The following is a 14,419-nucleotide window of genomic DNA, read 5'->3' as shown; positions in this document are numbered from 1 at the left end:
CTGCTTAGTTGTGGAGGATGGGCTGTGAGCAGAAGTGTCAAGGGCAATTTTCAGGTCAAGCCTTTAAATGGGAGCTGCTACTTCTCCGATTGCTTTCTACTGCCTTATAGGCTGTAATGAGAATGTGGGAGGAATAAATCATTTCAGCAACCCAGGCAGGGTCAACACCTGCAGGGGAGGAAAAGGAACATGACAGAAGGTGTGTGGGTCCTTCCATTGTTCTTTTACACTCCTGTACTACCTACCAGCTCGAGCTTTTACATCAAAGAAAATTAAATCTCTTATTTAAACCACAGTTCCACGGTCTCTGTTAAAGCAGCAGAATCAAAAGCCCTAACAGTCATGCAGCCAACAAGCAGTGAAGCTAAAAGTCAAAATCCAAATCCACCTGCTTCCAAAGCCTAAACATTTCCCATACCACCAAAACAACCTTGGGAGAGGGAACTAAAGAAAATCAAACTGAGACTTTACTTGTTATTTACAATGACAATACTCTGAAAGACTATTAAGAAGAAAATAAAAAGTTAATTCTCCCCACTTCTTTCTTTTATATACAATGTTCTCCACTTCTGAGAAGACATGAGCTATATATTAATATCAGAAAAAATAAGCTTTCAAACAAATATATTACCAGGTATAAAAAGTAAATTCACTGCTTTGGATTCTGTGTCTCCCCCTCTCTCTCTCTGCTCCTCCCCCACTCACGCTCTGTCTTTTCTCTTCTTCAAAAATAAATAAACAATAAAAAAAAAAAAGTTTTAAAAGGGGTGCCTAAGTGGCTCAGCCAGGTAAGCATCCGACTTCAGCTCAGGTCATGATCTCACATGTTTGTGAGTTTGTGAGTTTGTGAGTTCGAGCCCCTCATCAGGCTCCGCGCTGACGGCTCAGGGACTGGAGCCTGCTACAGATTCTGGGTCTCCCTCTCTCTCGTCTCCTCCCCCACTCACGCTCTTTCTCTCCTTCAAAAATAAATAAATGTTAAAAAAAAAAAAAAAAAAAAGTAAATTCACCAAGAAGATTTAACAATTCTAACATGTGTATGCACCTAATAAATAGCCACATGATACATAAAATGTAAATAGGTTGTAAGTACTCCTCAGTTGATTTTAAAATGCTTTTTCATTTTTCTGCCTCATCTTTTATGTTTTCTTAGAAGCAGAGAATATTCTGCACAAATTAACAGAACTACATATAAAAGTTGACAAATCTAATTTCAACATGCTTCTTGTAATTATTTATAGGTCAGGAATTTTAAAAGATCTGAGATCTAAAAAAGAAAAATTAAAAAAAAAAAAGATCAGACATCTAAACACAAAAGCAGTGTGATAAAACACCATGTATCAAGATTTAGTTGATATAATTAAGAAGGAAGTTTTATAAACTTAAATGTGCATATCTCAAAAGAATTTAGTTCAATAGATTAAACTTAAAGAAAATATAAAATAATAAAGTTTCAAACAGAAATCCATAAAATAGGAAAAAATAAAAAGGTAAGATAGAAGTAAAAGTAGACTGTGGGGATTAAATAGGAGGGATAAATTAAAATATTAGGATTTAAAAAAAAATTTTAAAGCAGTATACTACAAATAACTTTATTATAAAAACTTTAAAAATGTATTAAACCAATTCCTAGAAAAGTATAATTTACCAAAACTAATTTAAGAATAAATAGAAAACCTAGTCATATAACTATTTGTTTTAAATGTAGTTTAAACATTTAAACTACATGCCATCTACTCACACCAGTACAAAATTGTACATGCACAAGTTTATTTACAGTAACACTGCAATGGCAAAAGATTATAAACAACCCATATATCCAACATCAGAAGACTAGTTAAGTCATGGTACAACCATATAATGAAATTTTATACAGCTATCAAAAAGAATGAAAACGTTTTCTATGAACAAAATTGAAAGATGACCATATACTAAGTTAAAACTTAACTCAAGGTGAAAAATAGTGTGCATAATATACTATGTTCTGTGAAAAGATGTATAAAAATCTATATTTGTATATATTTGTCTATATTTGCATAAAGAAACTGAAAAGATATCTAAAAATTTAACATTGAATAAGAAGATGGATGACAGAGGTTGGAAGGATATTTCTCATTGTAACTCCTTTATCCTTTTTGGGTTTGAACCATGTGAATGTATTACTTAGTTTTCAAATCACATGCTTGAAAGAAAATTAGTATCTTCCCATAGGCCCAGATGAGTTTATAGTTGAGTTCCAAATGTATAATATATCCAATGGTACAAGGTTAGATGCAATGCCTTCAAAATAAGGAGTAAGAGGATACTGCCTACTATCTTTCTATTCACAATTTTCTCAAGGAACTTGCCAGCATGAGATGACAAAAAGAAAGTAAAATACAATGAAAAGGATTAAAAAAATTTTAAAGAAGAAAAATTTGCAGAGAAGCTACAATTTTCTATACAGAAATCCTAAAGAATAATCCACATATTATTAAAAAAACAGAATATAAAAAGGTAGCTGGGTGTAAGATCCACATATAAAAAACTGGACATCTATACACAACAAAATATAATTTTTAAGATATATTTACAATAGCAACAAAAAATAGCTTCCCAGAAATGAACTTAATAAAAGATATACAACCATGAAAATTTTTTAAAATAATCTTACTGAAAGACATTAAGAGACAATGAAAAATACGTCCTATTTATGGATAAGAAAACTCAAAATCTGAGTCATCTAAAGATTCAATAAAATTCCAAACAAAATTTGACATGACATTTGGGGAACTCAACAGGATAAGTCCAAGATTTATAGGCAAAAGCAGAGCAGAAGAATAGCCAAGTCAGTCCTGAAGAATATGAGGCAAAAACTTACTCTACCAGGTACTGAGATCCATAAAGCAAAAGGAAGTGTGGTGTTGCTACAGGCATCGATCAACTGGCCAAAAGAACAGAACAGGGAATAGAGAAACAAACCCATGCTTAGAAGGAAACTTTGTGATAAAGGTACATTGTAAATCAGAGGGGAAAGTGTGAACTACAGAATAAACAATTATCTAAAGAGCAAAATGGTGAGGGAAGAATGAGTCCCTTCTCCATACTATATTAAAAAAAAATCCAACTGGGATTAAAAACCTAAATGTGAAAGGCAAATATTTTGCAGAATTTTAAAATTTGAGTTATCTTTTTTTTTATGCCAAAGAAATCTGACATATAACAAATCCAAAATTGTATGACAGGTAAGTACAACTACATTAAAATTAATAGTTTCTATTCATCAAAAGACACTGATAAGAAACTGAAAGGATAATTCACAAACTAGAGAAAAGATGTGCAACATATATAATTTATATGTTCCATCCAGAGCTAAGATAAAATGTTACATTGTATCCATTTTCTAAGATAAACAACTGCTAAATTAGACTTCTACTAACCAGTTAAAAAAACAAAGCTTATCAATAGAAAACATAGGATAAAATAAGCATTTCAGAGGAGAGGAAAAACGGGTACATGAAAATATGCTCAATCTCACTGGTGATCAGGGACTGACATCTTTCTGGATAAAAACTCCACAATGGCAGAGATCTCAGTCTATTTTGTGAAACAATGTTATTCCAGCACCAGCAGCATCACTTAACATGTTCAACCTAACATGCTCAGTAATCGAATGAACAAATGAATAAAGACTCAAAATCCTAGAATGTCAATTATCCTTTAATTCATCTATAGATTTGATACAACCAATAAAAATGCCAGCATTTTTCACAGAACTCAAGAAGATGACTCTAAATTTTAAAATAAAAAAAAAAAGAGAGACAAGAATAGTAAGGTATAACCTCTATAAATGGAGGTATAAGCTTATTCTACCAGATATTAAGACTTCTAAAACTACAGTGAGACTGTGTGGTCTTAATATACCTTAGGAGGAGTAACCTACTTACAATCAGGTGAAATCAGTTAAAGGTGTTCTAAAGTTACATGAAAAGACACATACGTGAATGAGCAAACACAAAATATGCAATAAACACATATACCTCAATACATGCTGTTTGGCAGAAACATTAAAATACAAATGGGTAGCTATGACTACTTCATACAACTTCATCCCAACATGTCTTTGCTTGAAATTCAAAATTTTGGAGTATAAACACTTAAGCTGTCTGTTACTGACTACAGAGGCTCTTACAAATAAAAACAAAACCCCCAAATAACATTTTAATTACAATTGCAGACAATCATTTCCTCAAATTTAATATATGACATAAGGAAAAATGAGCTTTTAAAATTATCCCTTAAAACACTTTAATAATCTGGTGTTCATTTTCAAAATGAACCTAAATGTACCAAAAGGAGCAAAGGCCGACAGTAGAAAATAAGCACTCTCTTTAAAGTTTAAAGAGTTTTTCCTTAAAATAAGAAAAAAAAGAATATATTTTTAGTAAATCAGTATGATGGTGATTTACTCAATTCTTTTTTGAACAGCTGCTTTTGAGCAATTAAATAAAAAAATCTAATGAAACTATTGGTAGAGCACACCTTATTTCCCCCCATAAATCTGTTCCTTTGCCTATGTTCTTAGTTAACAGCAGAATTATAGAACCAAGTAATAGTCAAAATCCTGGGAGATTTCCGAGATAACTCTCTCCACATCCAGTTACTAACCAGGAGCTGCCAATTTTATCTGCTATATTTTTCATATCCCCCTCTCTTCTGTATCTAAACTGCCAATGCCTTAATTAAAGCAGGTTCCTAACTGGTTTCCATGCTCCCAACTGCATTCTGCTGTAGGCCATCCTTTGAGGACAAGCCTTCTTAAGACACCACTGATCTCACGTTACTTCCTTACTTAAAACAAACACTGACCTCTGTGGTCTTTAATAAACTTCAAAAAATTTTAAGCTAAGGGGCTCCTGGGTGTCTCGGTTGAGCATCCGACTGTTGATGTTATCTCAGGTCATGATCCCGGCCAGGGTCGTGGGATCAAGACCCGTGTTGGGCTCTACAGTCAGCGTGAAGCCTGCTTAAGATTCTCTCTCTCTCCCTCTGCCCCTCACACACACTTGTGCTCTCTCTCTCTCTCAAAAAAAAAAAAAAAAAAAAAAAGAAGAAGAAGAAGAAGAAAAAAGAAATATGCTCCTTTTAGCATGTCTCCTTATTCTTACAGTTCCTGAATGCCTTTGCCTTCCTCATTTGTGACTTCTTATGAATCCTTCAAGATTCAGCTCAGGAATTACCTCTTCTAGGAAACCCTCTCATCCTCTCTCACAGGTATATATCATCTCTGTTCCTACAATAATCTTTCAGCAATACTTCTTACACTATTTCATAATTGTTTAACTAGACTTATTTTTGTGTGTGGGTGTGACCTTAAAAGGAAAGGCATTTTATCTTCAATTCTGTATCCCAGGACCTAATGTAATTATACTACCAGCACCTGTCAATCATAAATGCTTTTTAAGTGACTACATGAACAAATTAATCCTAAATAAAAGCTTACCATAATATATGTACATACATAGATTAAAGTACATAATTTATTAAATTTTATATTACTTACCAAATTTTAGTGCTGCAAGGATTCAACATATAAAGATCCATATTTTCTATAAGAATAGCAGATGTGCTCTGTTTTAAAAGGGGGGAAGGGAATAAATTACTTATGGAAAAATATTTATTTCAACTCTAAAGACTTCTAGGATTTCTACATTTTTAGATCTTCAAATACTAAGACTCTAAAACATTCATTTGAGAAGAAGGCATAAAAATGGCTGAAGTTTACCAGTTATGTCTGTAAGTGTTAAGTTAGCCTTATGACAAAATGTTTAAAATTAAATGTCTGTTACCATAAAGGAAAAATGATTTTCTATTAGCTATTTCCTTTTTAAAATCTCAAACAGGTTTAAAAGTTAAAAATAAGATGAATGCCCTTCAGTAGATGAACAGAAACTGTGGCACATCCAGACAACAGAATATTATTCAGTGCTAAAAATGTGAAGTCAATCTGAAAAGGTTACATATGGTATGATTCCAACTATGTGACATTCTGGAAAAGACAAAACTATGAAGATACTAAACAGACTGGTGGTTGCCAGGAGTCAAGGGGAGGAGGAATGATAGGTGGAGCACAGAGGATTTTTAGGGCAGTAAAAGTACCCTACATGATACTATAATGGTGGGTACATGTCATTACACATTTGCCCAAACCCAAAAACCATATGGTAAGATGAACTCTAAGGCAAACTATGGACTTCAGCTGATAATAATGTGTCAGTGTAAGTTAATCAACTGTAGCAAATGTTTCACTCTGGTGGGAGGTATGTTGATAATGGAGGAGACTAAACATGTGTGGGTGTAAGGGGTATATGAGAAATCTCTACCGTTCTTTCCATTTTGCTGTGAATCTATAACTGCTCTAAGAAAATAAAGTCTTTGAAAGAAAAAAAAAGTACAATGTATCAACCAACAGAAGAATTCATACAAGAAAATGTCTCTAAAAGCATAATCCTGCATTTATTAGTGAATCAGAAAAATAGCTCATGTTAAAATATAGTTCTCAGCAAAATAATATAGATATAGATAGATATTTCTGAGCAAACAGTTGCCTTTATTTAATCAAGTTAGTAGTTTCTTATATATACATATATAAGAAATTTATAGTTAAGTACCTTGGCTTCTGGATTAGCTGCCAAAATTTTGGCACCACATTCTACTGAGGCATAATTATTTCGATTTTTCTGGACTTTTTTTGTCGCATGTAGACCTCCATTAGAAGATGGATGCATTGACTGACCTGCAGACAAACCTTATTATAAACATATATATATGATGATTATGATTAAAAATACTCCCAGGAAACAATGATCACAAAAGCAGTAAGTTGCTGTCTAGTGAAGACCAGGTTTTAATGCTTAAGAGAATATTTTCAAAACCCACTAAGCAATTCAAACTGCTTTAATACTTTAAAATATTTCTAAAAAACAAATTACAAAAATCCACATTACTTGATTTATGTCTACTCTCAAAATGAAACTTATCCATGAGAATCAAAATACTGTGCATACATATTTTATTAAGGATGAATGTTGTCCTTCTATCTCTAACATTAAGAATTTTTAACTCTGAAATAGCCAAAAGAAAGTGTAATATCTTAGTCCAACTCCATTTACAGTTTAAAGCTTTATAACTCAAAAGTTTCCATGCCTCAAATTTCCTTATAAATTGAAATAACACCACTGCTCTGCCCACTTTATCTTATTTTATCCTCATTTAGTAATTTACAAGAATGGGTTTTAATTAAGATTAAAATTATATAATTATACACAGGTAAATTATATATGTGAAACCAACAGTATCTTGGTAAGTTTCACCTTTAAAAGGCTTTCAAAAGCTTTATTTTAACAACTGTAGACAGAAATGCACATTTAAATCAGTCCTCCCCCTTCAAAAAAAAAAAAAAAAGAAAGAGAATCACAACGCTTCCATACTTTTTTCTTTTTCTACTTCCATAACTTTCTTCTTCCATTCATCAAATGTTGGTATATCTTCTGGGTCTTTGGGACTTGTTACAGATGTATGGTCAATTTCCCCTGGTTTTGTATAATCAGAACTCTGAAAAAAAATGCAAAAGAATACACAAAAAACAGTAAGTCATAAAAGAATATACAAATGTTTTTGTGAAATTAAAGTCCAATTTTATATTTGATAGACAGTATTTCAAAAAAATCAAAAATGTAAAAAGAAAAGGTTTGGTTTACTTAAAAGTTGAGTTTCTCTTGAAAAAATTGAAATCTTTTACCAAAGCATCACAAAATATATTCTTCACATTTGCAATATAAGCTAGGCTGTAAAAAACTTTATAATATACCCTAAGCAAACAATTACTTCTACATAAACCATACAAATTAGTAAGTACTATAGTTGTAATGCATCCACCTTAAAATCTAAGTTAAAATAATATATGCATTAAAGAAAGCTAACTAATTTTAGATATAGCATGTTGTTTCTAAAAATTCCTTAACAGGAATTACCACTTTTATAAAAATTTTAAGGTGGATTTAAAAACAAAGAAACACACAAAAATCTAAAGAAAAACAAAGCTTTTTAAAGAAACTATAGAAAAATCTTCATATAAAAAAGGATTTAACAAGATGAAGAAAGAATAAATCATTAAAAAAAGGCTGATACATTTGGCTGGATTAAAATTTTTAAATTAAACGTATCACAAAACCATAAACTACATGGTACAATAAGCTGGAAGAAGTATTTGCAATATATGCAACCAATAAAGGATTACTACCAACTATAAAAACTACCTACAAATCAATAATGGAGGAGAGGAACAATAAATACAGCAAAGAAAAAATATAAAATAATCGATAATCAAGGAATGCAAATGAAAAGCAGAGACAATAAATTATACCAATCTGATGGAGGTTCAAGTGTGGCATGTCTGTTGAACCATAAGACACCTATTAGACTGCTGAAGGGAGTTCTAAATTTAGCAGTACTGAGGGCACGTGGCTGACTCAGTTGGAAGAGTATGTGACCCTTGATCTCGGAGTCATGAGTTAAGAGCGCCACGTTGGATGTAGAGATTACTTAAATAAATAAGTAAACTTAAAAAAATTTTTAGCAATATTAACTGAAGATGTGCCTACTCTATGAGCCAGTAATTCCACTCCTATATATTAGTATCAGTGAAAACATGCGCATGTGACTAAGAAAGTATGCAGGAATGCTTATGGCAGCACTGTTTATAATATCCAGAAATTAGAAACAACCTAAATTAGAAAAAACCTGAAGAACAGATAAATTGTGGTAGTGAAATACAACAGTGAAAACAATTAACAGACAAATCTCAAAAACAATGTTGAGTCATATAATAGTTAAGAATGAGACCATTTTATACTGCTTCAAAATATGCCAACTAATAGTATGTATTGTTTATAATAATACAGTTTTGGAAAAAGTTTAAAAACACATTCTTAAACACACACACACACACACACACACACTGAATTTTAGATACGTGTTCTATCTGAAGGGAAGAAATATAACTGGGGAAAGGCAAAAATTCAATTTGTAATTTTTTTCTGTAAGCTGAATAATGTATGCAAGAATGTTTATTCCATTATTTATTTCTGTATTCCTAAAACAATGCATAACATATTTACAAACAGTTCCTAGAGAAGTGCACAATATTTATTTAGACAGCTTACTCTGCCAAATAGCACAAGTCTCATATAGTACACATGTGCTATATGGTATAGGGCACATTTTCCCTAATACGAATACTCACTATATTAAAGCCAACTTTTAAGGACTGACACTAGTATATTAGAATTACACAAATACAAATACCCATAATCTCTTGATTATTTTAGATATTTTCTTTGCTGAATATATTGTTCCTCTCCTCCATTACTGATTTGTAGGTAGTCTTTGTAGTTGACAGTAATCCTTACCGGTTGCATATATTGCAAATACTAAGGAAGAGTTAGCAAATTGGTTCCCATACAACCTCTGTGTTGGAGTGTTTTGCAGAACAAACTAACTGACTAATAAAGTATGTGGCTATTAAAAATATATATAGCAGAAAAGTATTACCACTAATTTAATTTAAAAATTAAATAAAAACCTACTATGAACACAATTTATAAAAATGTACCTAGCTGAGACACTTTTTTCCAGGATATTAATTTATTTAGGAGGTAATTAATACAGTTAAAAATTACAGCCTTTTATCGGTTAAGCGTCCAACTTCGGCTCAGGTCATGATCTCACGGTTTGTGAGTTCAAGCCCCACCTCAGGTTCTGTGCTAACAGCTCAGAGCCTGGAGCCTGCTTCGGATTCTGTGTCTCCCTCTCTGTCTCTTCCCCGCTTGCACTCTGTTTCTACCCCTCCCCCGCTCATGCACATACACGTGCACTCGCTCTCTCTCTTAAAAAGTAAATAAATATTAAAAACAAATTTTTTTTGATAATTCTCATTGAAGAGCCTAAATTTAACACTGTATATGGAGTTAAGCTTATATACTGAAGATACTCGAATTTAACAATCATACCTTCTTCTATATAGCTCTCCAAGAAAATGCTTAAATGAGGGCTTTATATAGCTGGTATCAAACAGCTGATGGTAGCAGAAAACCACTTAATTATAAAATACCAAAGACATTTCACATTTGGAACAACTTCATGTATGAACAATATACTGAAGACCACTTGCTCTCAGAAAGCACAGCTCACTCCTCAGTTCCATATTCCTCATTAACTACATAATCCCTGTTTTTATGGCAAATATGGTTAGCAAATTGCAAGATTAACACAAAATGAAAATACATATAATAAAGTAGGAAATAGTGCAAGTTATATACCTACCTCATTTTTTAAATTATCTGAAGCATTCAATGCAGATTTTGGATCACCACTACCCTGCTCACTTGCTGAAACCTTTGATTCAAATTCTGATTTTGTTATTTTTCCTTTGCCATGTGAAGATGACACATTTTCTATATGCTGGCCAACAAGGCTATTTGAAACCAAAAAGACATATTAAAACATTTCAGCTGAATAACAAGTTTATGCAATCTAATCTGTTACAACTATCATGTACAAAGTAAACCAAGAAAGGAGCACAAAGGGATTAGCTTTCTCTCAATCATAAAGTGGAATTAAGTACGCACCAAAGTCCATTCAAACATGACACTGCTATTATTACAGAATTATAAAAGGGAAAACAATGGCTCACACCCACCTTTCAGGTGGACTAACAAAGGAAGGCTGGTCAACTGGAGTATTTGCATCAAGAACCTCACCAACATCGCAATCAGTTTCAGACTGCTCAGTTTCACTCGGCTTGGTTATAGGAATAGTACCAGACTTTTCTATTTCACTAAAAATAGAAACAAAAAATACAATCTGGCAATTCAATGAACATAATGTGGCATAAGTTAAAAATGGTATTAGTGATTTTCAAAACATAATCTAAGACAGGAGAATTCTTTACAGTTTGGCAGGCTGTTTTCAAGAGTTCACTTATTTCAAATCACATAAAGTCAACTGCTGACTCTTGATCTGTTAATGCCCTTGGCCTTTAAATAGCTAACTGCTAAGTTTTAAAACAAAATATCATACATTAGTGTTTGGTCTCATAAAAAATAAGATTTTAAAATTATTTATTTTAACTGCATCTTCCTAATGGGTCCTTTCCAGGTTAGTATATTCTACCAATATTAGTTGTTGCCTATAGTATCAAAAAATAATCTATTATCTCTATTAACATTTCAACTGAAGTTCTTAAGACACTTTTAGAATTTCACTTAAAAAACACATACCCTAATATGTTCTGCTACTCACTTCCAATTCACGAAGCAGTCATGTTCAGGATAAAGGGAAAATAAGATGTACTGTCTATATATATAATATTTAGCCTTAAATTCTTTCTGGAATAAGTATTATTAAATACTGTCCATTATTTCTAAGCCTGTCTTCTGTTTATTTCTTCCTTACCTAGGATAAACACCTAAATGAAAACTCTAACATCTTTAAGTAAAACTCCTTCACCCCAGCCCCCTAAGTTCTTGAGAAGAATAAGTGCTTTTAAAAGTACTTGTGATAGGGCACTTGGGTGGCTCAGTCTGTTAAGAGTCCGACTTTGGCTCAGGTCATGATCTCGCAGTTTGTGAGTTCAAGCCCCATGTCAGGCTCTGTGCTGACAGCTCAGAACCTGGAGCCTGCTTCAGATTCTTTATCTCCCTCTCTCTCTCTGCCCCTCCCCCACTCCCTCCCTCTCTCTCTTTCTCTCAAGAGTAAATAAACAGTAATAAAAATTTGGTGGGGGGGGGGAACCTGTGGCTCAGTCAGTTGAGCGTCCTACTTTGGCTCAGGTTATAATTTCACTGCTCGTGGATTCGAGCCCCATGATGGGCTCTGTGCTGATAGCTCGCAGCCTAGAGCCTTATTTATATAAATAAACATTTTTAAAAATTTTAATATTTTTAATAAAAAAATAAAAATAAAATTACTTGTAGTTAAAAAAAAAGTAATGATAATAATATTAACTGACACACATATTTTTACTATGTACCAGATACTACCCTATCCAATTTTTAAATATATATTAATTCATTTGATATAGGAAATGATTAATGCAGTATGAAGGGAATTTGTGCTTTGTAGTGTTGCTGTAAGGAGCTAGAAGAGTACATAATCGATTTTCTAAATTAAAGAAACCTTAGATCTACAAATTCTGAGTATTTACAATCAAGTTTGAACAAGGGAGCTATTCGCAAAAAGACAGACCTACCAATGGAATGCTGCAGTAATACTTGATGGAAGTGAATAATCTGACATTTGAATCTTTGATAATTATAAGGAAGATTACTCAAATAAGCAGTTACTTAAACAAGTAGAACCTCACTTTATGGGCTATAGATTTCATAGCTAGGATCTACTTCACTGAGTTTGGAAGCAGAATAAACACTGGTTATATCATAAGACCATTACATTAAAATAAAATTATTATGCAAAACAAGGCATCATAACTTAGGTCTGCTACATAGCCTAAACTTCAAATCTGAATTTCAAGCTGCCTTATGTGATAAAGACATTTTTCCATCATTAATCTAATGAGAGTCTCTTTTTTTCTTTGTAATGACTTACTCAAGCTTTGAGATTGGAGTGATCTCTGAGGTAGATGAGCTGGAAATATTTTCAATGTTTTCACTGCCCACAGTTACACTGGAAGAATCTTCATGTAGATCAACTGGAGGGAGTGTCTCAATCACAGATGGACTTAACTCTTCTGACTCTGCATTCTGTTTAAAAAAAAAAAAGTTACATTAAATGTGGAGGTTAATAAATTATCTCTTTAGCTATACGGGATTTTATAAAATTATGTCTCAAAAGTGACAGTACCAAGAATGTACTTTTATAAAAATCCTTTCTTCTAACATTACCCCCCAAGGAATACATTTCATATTAAAATACAAGCTCTAGCCATTTTTCCTGGCATTTCACAAACTAGGACAAAGAAACCTGTCTTCCTTCTTTCCTATTTTCTATCAGGACCCACATATATTTCCCTCTTACTGTAATTAATGCTAGCAGCAACACAGAAATCATATGTAAATATGAAAAATAGTACAATACATACTTCTTGCCCTACAGCAGTTTAGAAGATAACGTGCATATAAGTGAAATAAGTCATACAGAGAAAGACAGATACCATATGTTTTCACTCTTATGTGGATCCTGAGAAACTTAACAGAAGTCCATGGGGGAGGGGAAGAAAAAAAAAAAAAAGAGGTTAGAGAGGGAGAGAGCCAAAGCATAAGAGACTCTTAAAAACTGAGAACAAACTGAAGGTTGATGGGGGATGGAAGGGAAGGGAGGGTGGGTGATGGGTACTGAGGAGGGCACCTTTTGGAATGAGCACTGGGTGTTGTATGGAAACCAATCTGACAATAAATTTCATATAAAAAAAAAAAGATAACGTGCATAAATAAAGAACAACACAGAGCATGTACACACAAGTACACAAGTACAATTACAATGCAATACATGATTCTCACTGCTCCTTCAGTGAGCAATGATGCTCTGGGCCATTCACCCCTCCAAAACACAATCTGAAATGTACCTAATACCACTCATATTTGAAACCTCTATCAGCACATTCTCTCCCACAACCAATACTAAATAGAATTAGCCTTTCCCTTTCCTCTATGCCTCCACTATTCTCTTCTATACAGCACCTCAAACACCTCAATTGCCTTATTTATGTCTCTTCTTCTTCAAGTATACTATAAACATCTTGAGTAAGAACTGTGTTCTCTTGATCTTCATGTTCCATAGCACACAGTAGACATTTAATGCTTATTAAGTGTCAAGTGAGAGGTACTCAAGCTCAGTTCAAAGAAAACAGAAACTATGGACTATTACAGACTAGAAGAAAGAGGACTGTAAAGAAAAAGAGGACCAATATGGGAGCAGAAAGGAAACAAACGGTATAGAGTCCAAAGAATACAAAATATGATCATTTGGGGAATTATTTACACTGAAATGAAAAATTCACAAAGGAATACAAATAGTTTGTATTTTATGGTGGAGGCCTTGAGAAAAGGAATATTAACATTATCATTTTAATATGTATTCAATGTAAAAAAAAAAATCAATGAGATAGTTTATACTTTTTTTTTTTTTAATTAAGTCTCCAAAATCCAATATGTATTTATAACAAGTCTCTATTTGGACTGGTTGCATTTCCAGTGCTCAAGAGCCACGTGTAGCTAGTGGCTACTATACTGAACAACACAGGTCTATAAGACGCAGTAAGCACTTCAAAGTATTTGAACATGATTACACCATGATAAAAATTCTAGAGAATGAACAATGGCAGGACTGTTCAGGAATAGTCATATAACCAGAAGGGTAACAG

General features: G+C 32.8%; 1 protein-coding gene across 3 annotated transcripts in view; it reads right to left on the bottom strand.

Annotated features, from left to right (window-relative positions):
• The window catches only part of SUCO (SUN domain containing ossification factor), a 90,997-nt gene that overhangs the window by 45,167 nt on the left and 31,411 nt on the right, over window positions 1-14,419 (bottom strand). For 2 of the 3 annotated variants that reach the window (XR_006213788.1, XM_042975632.1), the window contains exons 4-9: window positions 12,646-12,800; window positions 10,739-10,876; window positions 10,363-10,513; window positions 7,470-7,593; window positions 6,651-6,787; window positions 5,543-5,610 (exon numbers count right to left, since the gene is read on the bottom strand). Coding sequence is in view for 2 of the 3 variants with exons in the window: in XM_042975632.1 (XP_042831566.1) it covers window positions 5,543-5,610; window positions 6,651-6,787; window positions 7,470-7,593; window positions 10,363-10,513; window positions 10,739-10,876; window positions 12,646-12,800 (773 nt within the window). In the remaining variant the exon portion in view is untranslated. The remainder of the gene's footprint in view (window positions 1-5,542; window positions 5,611-6,650; window positions 6,788-7,469; window positions 7,594-10,362; window positions 10,514-10,738; window positions 10,877-12,645; window positions 12,801-14,419) is intronic. The other variant, XM_042975631.1, reaches the window with a different exon arrangement.

Source organism: Panthera tigris, chromosome F3 (genome assembly GCF_018350195.1).
Source record: "Panthera tigris isolate Pti1 chromosome F3, P.tigris_Pti1_mat1.1, whole genome shotgun sequence".
Classification (NCBI taxonomy): Eukaryota; Metazoa; Chordata; class Mammalia; order Carnivora; family Felidae; genus Panthera; species Panthera tigris.
Note: the sequence above shows the minus strand (reverse complement) of the source record. Positions and strands in the feature narration are given on the sequence as shown.